General features: G+C 38.0%; 1 protein-coding gene across 1 annotated transcript in view; it reads right to left on the reverse strand.

The window, feature by feature from the left end:
• Positions 1 to 2,768: 2,768 nt before the first annotated feature.
• The window catches only part of LOC110296369 (dimethylaniline monooxygenase [N-oxide-forming] 5-like), a 15,743-nt gene continuing 9,707 nt past the window's right edge, over positions 2,769 to 8,804 (reverse strand). The window contains 4 exon segments of the mRNA XM_021165042.1: positions 2,769 to 3,126; positions 5,280 to 5,352; positions 7,326 to 7,605; positions 7,607 to 7,676. Of these exon segments, the coding sequence (XP_021020701.1) occupies positions 2,769 to 3,126; positions 5,280 to 5,352; positions 7,326 to 7,605; positions 7,607 to 7,676 (781 nt within the window).

Consider the following 8,804-nt stretch of genomic DNA (forward strand, 5'->3'; position numbering starts at 1 on the left):
AAGGGGATTTTTGGAGGGGAAACTGGAAAGGGGATAACATTTGAAATGTAAATAAAGAAAATATCTAATTAAAAAAGAAAGACCTTTTGGCAAATTCTAATTAGTGGAGCTTGAGGTGGAAGATTATCTGTGATTTTCTGTTGGATGTGGCTTTAAGTATGGTCTATATGTACTACAGCCTTATGGCTTCAAAGAATGGGGCAATGAGCTAATGGGGGGTATTGTGGGGAGGGGGGAGGAGAGGAAAAGCATTGAATTGCATCAAAGCTTTGTTCTACATTTAAGAGTAAGTAATGCATTCTGCTTCACTCAATATTTGGTTTGATGTTGACCTGGTCCTGTGTCAAAAGTCCAAGGCAGAAGCCATTTGTTGTTGACTTTAAGTAATGAGGAGAGCCTAGACTAAGCACTCCTAGTTTATTTTTCCTCAGCACATTGTAGCTGGTGGCAGTTTACCTATACTTGGGTAGATTTATAGGTTTAATTGCTATCGTTCCATAAAATGATTCTTTATAAAAGGTACACATTGCTTACAGATTATAGCCTCAAAGTCCTTAATTGGTGACAGTAGTAATAAAAAATAGGCAAGAAGAATGTCTGAGCTGACACTTCTCTGATGCTCAGTGTGAAATCAAGGACAGAGTGTTGTGTAAACAGAACTTGAAGATCTCTTGTGTTGGCTCTTCTCCACATCACTGTATGCCAGGTACCTGAAATTCTACCAACCATTCAAGATGAGTTTGAGGCTTCACCAAACAAAAACACTGCTGATGAGGCCCAAAACCTGAATCCCTGGAGCTTTCTTTCCAGCTTGCAAGGAGACTCTACTAGAGTCACGTCTCTTCAGCTATTATTTAGGGCCTTCATATCCTTGGGGTGGGGTCTAGTGAGTGCCATTCTTTTCAGGAACTTCCTAAGCCTTGCAAGTTTCATTGTCTTCAGTGTTACAAGCTTTGCTTCAAAGCACTCCCTTTCCACCTTTGTTCAGTGTGGGGAGCGGGTGTGGCGGCAGTCCCAAAGGCACCAGGGACTGCAGCTAAGTTGTATGACTTGCACCTGACTTCCTCATATTAACCACAAACATCGTGAGAGCTGTGCAGGTGTACCAGGTTACTGGCGAAGCCATTTTGGTGGAGATATGCCCCTGCTGCCCTGATTAGTTGAAGCTGTGTACCTGGTGAGGTGGCGTGGCCTGCTGTGCGTGGATGAGAACTGATAGTATATAAGAGTGAGAGGCCCAGGGCTCGGAGTCTTTCGCCTACACAGACAATGCGCAGCCCAATAAACGTGTGCAGAAGGATCCTGCTGTGGCGTCTTTCTTACTGGCGAGTCAGGCATCCCATAGTTCAGGAAGAAAATTTCAGTTTCCAGGAAATAGCTACACAACAGAAAGGCCAATAACTGATGGAGAACTGTTTTCCTGCGAATGGTGTCTTGCAGGCCTAATGTTCTGAAGCATCAAGACAAAGGCTGTCAAAGGCTTACTACAGTATATTGTTATTGCTTAGAAGAGTCTCCCATAGAAACCTCTGCCTCATTTTAGTATATAAATCATTGTAGAAAATATGTTTTTAAATGATTTTTTATTTTGAAATTCTCAAGTTTACAAAAGGGCTGAAAGATTAGTGCTAGGAACAGTTGTACAACTTTTAACCAGCATCATAATCTGTGGAAATTCTGTCCATAGCATTTTTCTTTTGTGACTCTTGCTCTGTCCCTGTCAGTCTCTCACCTACAGATAAATTTAAACATATACTGCAAATAAAATGTCCACATCATCACACTCCTACTTTTGCCTACCTATTAGAAATAGGAATATTCTTCTGCATAAACATAATGCTATTATATCACACAGTATCATCAGTAATTCAATACAACCACGTACATATTAAATTCCCCTCATTTAAGTTAGAATTGTCATTTAGTGTTTAGATATTTTCATTGATCATTATAGGACTGCAGTCTCCTTTATTCAGAACTGAGCTTAGATTTACTGGGAATGTATTTTTCTCATTTTCTCATGTTGTCCCTTAATATCATTTATGCTAAACATTCTGGGAGCAGCACAAGATATCAGCTCCCAGTGCATCATATCGGGAGTTGCAATGTGTCATTTCAGCACTTAGCACTTTTACAAATGGTGCTGTTTGATATAGTGATAAGTTGATGAATGTCACATCTTTCTATTGATAAATATTTTTCAGGCAGTGCTCAGTGGCTGACATTGGTTCACAGTCCCAACATATGGTAGTAAAAGGCATGAATATGAGGTCATCCCAGACCTGCTTGCACACTGAGACCAAGTCTTAAAACTTAGAATCAATCAACCAACCAATCAACCAACCAACCAACCAACCAACCAACTAACTAACCAACCAACTGCTTGAAACAGCTATGATTTTTTTTATGGGTCAAAATGGGAAAGCTGCTTTGAGAATATCAAATATACTTTTAAGGTTTATTGCTGGTTAAACAGTGTCTCTGAGATTTTAATAAAGCAAATTCATCCCACTTTTAATTATTCTTTATGGTCATGTTACATATTAAACTTCTCCAATTATTTCAATTTATGTTTGGAGTAAAATAGTATCCCTTTCAACTTCTCCTTATAAAGTCATTGTTGGAGTAATTCTGTGTGCATTTCTAAACCCAGTTTAAAACTTGCTTAATAAACATGTTTCCCCTTATACTTAACTGATCCTAAGATATATGGTTTCATTAACAATAGTTTACTCTCTAGTTGCAGAAATATCTATGTGAATATGAGGTTAGTGACTTGTGATAGGCATGATAACTAATACGGAAATAAAGAAAAAAACGACAACACAAGCACTTTTGACCCAGGACAGATGAGAGAGGTGAGATTGTTTGACCACACGGGTTCTCAGGGGTTTGAGCATCCTTTCTCTCTGAGTGAGGATGGCTGCCCGAGCCCCATGCCATTTCCCTGGCCCCTGTAGACGGTACTGGTAGGAGGTGCAAGGACCACAGAACACTTCCTTAGCCAGTTTTGTATCCCAGAGGAGGAGAGAGAGCAGGTTGGGTTTGACACCTATCTCAGAAGCAATTTCGTCCATGTAGTCAATGAATGTTACTCGGCGATGGTCTTGGAGACTTTTCTTAGAGCTGGAGTGGGGATGGAAACACAACAAACATCAGACTTCAGTCCTGTCATCCCTGGGTTTCCAGTACAATTTGCTTTTATTTGCTTCTTCGCTGTTTTACACGTGTCAAATCTTAATTTAACACATTGTCTTCCACTCCCTTAGGCACAATATGGTCTCTTAACACATGTTGTGAATATCTGAGGGTTTTAAAGTTCCCACATCCTCAGAGAGTAACAGGAATATATAGAAAGGAATGACATCTTATATCTGGATTTCCCTTATAGATTCAGAATCCAGTTCCATCATGTGAATGAATTAAGCTACCAAGGAGTACATATAAGTCGTAGTGTATGAAATTCCATTACTTACTTCATGATTTCAATCTACATAAACTATCTTCTCTAGAAAGTAATTCTGTATACAATTATTCCTTTTGGATATTGGTAGGTAATCATGTTACTATTTTTGTAAATTTTGAATACTTGAGAATGAAAGGCCCCTCTTAAGGACACCTACTTATAGTTCCAGTACTCAGGAGGCCAAGGAAAGAGAATCACAATAAGTTCCAGGTCAGCATGGGAATGAAGTGAGTTCAAAGCTAGCTTAGGCTATGAAATGAAACCCCATCTCAAAAAAAAAAAAAAAAAAAGGAAAACAAGAAACCACCTTTTTAAATTATCCCTGGGTAAAAGAAACACAAATAGACAGTGCCTTGACTTAAAAACAAAACAAAACAAAACAAAAAAACCTTCACAATGTTGAGAGGAGATAAATTTGTATTATTTAAGATAAACATAATAAAAAGTGAATGAAAGTAGCCAAGTGAGTGAGAAATCAATGGAATAAGGCTACGCAAGGCAGCAATAAAGCTCTTATCACCAAATTCATGGATGCAGGGGAGGAGTGGGCCTCATTGACCTTACCCGGAAATGAACCTTAGTGAAAGGCAATTCCAATCTACCAGGCAAGCCTTGGTCACTTTTACCCCAGCAGCAAGAGTTATATGTGAGCAACCATCACCCTCTGATTGGATCTGAGGCCTGCTCCACAGGAGGAAATGCATGCCTCATCCTAGACACCCAGTCATAACTCCATGAGTGAAGAGTTTCAAGGCCATAGGAGAGTTTTTACTATTGTGTAGTTAAACTTGTGTGACTCCAAATTGCTTTCTAGATATTTGTTTTTATCCTCTTACACAAATATTGCTACTCTCAGCCTTGATCCACAGTTTCTCTTTGTAATGGGTGGTGGTGAGTTCATGACTCATGGGTCTGAGAACAGGCAATGGTTAAGTGCTCAACCCTAAGCAGGGTATTTGTATCACACTCTATAAGGCTTAGAAAATACCAAGGAGGACCAGAAGATAAACCAGATCATCCAGAAGAGGAAGAGAAGGGCTGCAGGATGCTATTTTCTGGGTATGATGCACCCTTCTTTGTTCTGTTTTTAAATTTTTAAAACATTACCCAGGGTTACCTAAGGGAACATTCATGCAAGTATATGATCTATTTTGAGCTTATGACCCTTGACCTCCCTACATTTCCTCTCTCACGCCATAGTTCCCTTTAGTTACACAGATTGTTTTGTTCTTATATCCATGTCACCAACACATATGATTGTAGGTATTTGTACTGTCTGGGACAACAAATGAGGGAAAAATACAATACAACCATCCTTTACTTTTATATCTATACTCTTGCAAGTGGTATACCTTATAATTGTTTAGAACTAAAAACTCCATTGTGAACACAAAACACATTTTAACTCTATTTCCGTGGACACCTACATTTTGTCTTTAACCTATCTACTGTGACTAGGGATTGCAATACCTGCTAATTTCCAGTTTGACTCCATGATGTGTTGGCCTGGAGTCTTTTGGTAAATGCTGAGAAGTGGTATATCTGGTAGATACAGGTTTAGGTTTTTTTAAAACTCTATTCTTATTTCCACAGTGAGTTTACATTCTACTCATCATGTAGACTTAATGTTCTGTGGTTATTTAACTCATAATATCAGATTTAAGTTCTACAATCAGATCCATGTGAAAAATGATGTCACTGAACTAAAATTATCATATTAAGGCTTATTTAGCTGCAAAGTATATAAAAAGCAAAATCAATATCCCTCTCTGAACATGTTTCATTTACTTTAACAGAAAATTAGGCTACGTACTCTTTGGCCATTATTTGTTTCTTTCTGTTGATGTCAGCTATCATGGCTCTCCTTAAGGGCAACTTTTGTAATCCTGAGAAAACAATATATAAACGTTGAAAGTTTGACAAGAGGACCAACGTACACACATAAACAAAAATAATGATTTTGAAATAGGATGAAATTGTCAGACCCCTATAAAATTAATAATCAAAACTTCATGTTTCAAGAGTTCCAAAGGAAGAGAATTCCTTTTACAATGTCATGGCCAGGATGTCACTTAGGTGACCTAGCTTTCCTTTAAGATAAGAAGTGTTAAAACTTTTCTTAGTTTAAATGTACACTCAATATCCCTGAATACTATGAATGCCTTTCAGGTGTTTTTGTATAGTCTTTCAAAGATCCTTAACCTAAACTGGGACCTGACTCAAAGTCTCATGTATAAGAACTTTGCCTAGCATTGAGCTTACATCCCAAATGCATTTTTTTCTGTCTGTTGAGTAAGGAGAAGATCTCATAGTTTTTATTGTGCTTCCCGAAAGTACATACTGATGGAAGAGCACCCTGCACTGTGATAACTACATTTTGAAAGGATAGTAATTGCAGACAGAATTTCTGCGTGTATGAATGTGCCATGGACAAAGAAGATACAACAAACAGAATGTTAAATTATGCTAGAGAGACAAGACAGAGTGTAGCAAACATGATACTTAAAGACTGTTTGCCTTGTTGCTTCACCAGGTGTCACATGGTGTGAGTATCTGCAAAAATATGACCTACACACAAATGTCCTCAGATGTTTCAAAATTTAGTTTCAAACACAAATGTGCAAAGCAGGAAAGGAATAGAACTGAAGAACTGAAAGTCCACGTAGCACTTTAAATTACTACTGTACATCTATACATGCACTGTGAACCATCAACTATTCTTCTACAAATATACCAAATAAAAGGAACATACTCAATGAGACACATGTGTGTTCTTGTCCATGCATCAGTGTTCATAATAATCCCAAGTGGCCATTAATATAAAACAAGTTGCATAGACTGAATGGAGAAGAATAAGGAGTGGTATGTTTAAAATGAAGAAAATGAGTGTAAAATAAGGATTCTCTTGATGATATTGTATTAAGAGGAAGAAGCCAGATATCATGCAGTGGATATTCCCCCAGCAGTCCTCCTTCAGTTCCTTCAGATTACTGTGTTGTACCCCCGCCCCCTTCTCTATTTTTACTTGTGTTGTGAGACAAGAGGTTCACATTTATCTTCTTTGTGCACACTTGATTTTGGCCAGGCCTTTCTCCACCCACTTGTTTCCTCCCCCACATCTCTCCACTATCTGCTTGAACTGTCCTGCCCCCATTATTCATATAATCTATGGTTCCACTTGCACAAAGAAAAAAAGGTGAAAGCTGTCTGAAAGAATCAGAAATGAGCATTGTTTTCTTTGGTGACACTGGAGAAAGGTGAGGCTGGAAATGCGTGAAGAGTGCATTTCAGAATTTTAGTTATTTCATTTGTTTTTAATCTACTTTGTAGATGAATAGTTGTATGTGTATTTGATTTGTGAAAATTGTTCAATGTGTGACGTATGTGTTTCTGTATGTGTATATTACACTAAAATATTCTTTGGCTAAATTTTCTTTGTCAAAAGGCAATTTGATATGAAGAGAAGACCCAATAAACATTGTAATAAATTGTGTAACTACTTTCTCATATGGTCATTATTATATCCATTTGATGGAAGTCAGCAAAGAAAACATATTTATCAGGACAAAGAGAAATGAATCCAGAAAACAGAAATATAGAGCTGTTGTGTAGAGCTTTGAATAAGCATCAAATGGGTTCACCTGAAACTTTGGAAAATAAATGGCATAAGAAAAGTTGCAGGAGCCACTCTTTCCACTTCACCATGGGTACATATTCACATTTCACATTGGGAATTGCCACATCAGTAGTTAGACAGTGTATTAGAAAGAGAGAGATCAACAGAATAGTAGACTTCTGTGTTACTTTTAAATCACAGAGAATTTGGAAATACTGTATTCATGGCAAGACAATTCCATACCTTTGAACACGTGCACAACCCATCGGCTCTGGAGCTCACTTGTGGGGAGAATGGCTCCAGCTGGTTGGAGGATGCCAATGAAAGCCAGAGTTGGCTTCTCTAGCTCAGGAGGGAAGACATATTTAAACATGGAGTACTGGTTGTCTAGGACTCCTGAGTCATCGCTCAAGAAAGGGAATGACAATTTATAGCCTGTGGCAAAGATGACAACATCTATGTTCTCCTTGGTTCCATCCTCAAAGATGGCCGATGTTGAGGTGAACTCTTTAACATTTGGTTTTTATCTTCACTTTTCCAACAATGATGCGATTTGGCAGGTCATCACTCAAAACTGTTCGCTGCTCAAGAATTCTGTGCATCAAGAGATGAGTATACAACTTCTTAATAAAAATGTATTAGCATAGGCAAAAACTATGNAAAATGTTGTATATCATCAACAATTTTTATTCTCTTTCCCAGAATCCTCAAAAGGAAATATAGATCATTAATAAAGAACTGGTTGTCTGATTCAGAACTGAACTGTGATATTTTTTCTTTCTCNTACCCATAGAGAAATCATGGACAAGCCATGGAACATTTTATATCACTTTCCTAATTGTAGAACTGTAAGAATGTTATAACACCAGATAAGATTTGTTAATACATACTAAATACCATTAAATAATGATATTTTTTTCAAGGAATAAAGTATGTTAGTCATTTATTGAGTCAGGAACTCACTATGTAGCCCTGGATGGCCTGGAACTCACTTTAACTACTCTTTAACATGACCGAGGTCTTGTTACCTTTCCATCCCAAGTGACTGGATTAAATGTATGTTCATTTTTGCTGTATCTATCTACTCTTGATACTATGTAGAAATCATTCTCACTCTTAAGTGGATGTTATCCCAGAAACATAGAACACCCACGATACTATATGCAAAACACAAGTAAATTAAGAAGAGGGAAGATCAATGGGTGGATACTTCATCCTCCTTAGAATAGGGAACAAAATACCCATGAAAAAGAATTACAGAGACAAAGTTTGGAGCTAAGACGAAAGGATGGACTATCCAGAGACTACCCCACCCAGGGATCCATCCCATAATCAGCCAAAAAAACCAGATAGACACTATTGCATATGCCAGAAATATTTTCCTGAACGAACCCTGTTATAGCTCTCTTGTTCACTAGCTATGCCAGTGCCTTGCAAATACAGAAGTGGATGCTCACAGTCATCTATAAGATGGAGAGGCCCATTGGACTTGCAAACTTTATATGCCCCTGTACAGGTTAACGCCAGGGCCAAAAAGAGGGAGTGGGTGGGTAGGGGAGTTGGTGGCGGGTATGGGGGACTTTTCATATAGCATTGGAAATGTAAATGAGCTAAATACCTAATAAAAATGGAAAAAAAATCAGGAATTCAAGGCCCATACCAAAACATGATAAAAGTAATCTACAGCAAACCAGTAGCCAACATCAAAATAAATGGTGAGAA

Source organism: Mus caroli, chromosome 1, assembly GCF_900094665.2.
Source record: "Mus caroli chromosome 1, CAROLI_EIJ_v1.1, whole genome shotgun sequence".
NCBI lineage: Eukaryota > Metazoa > Chordata > Mammalia > Rodentia > Muridae > Mus > Mus caroli.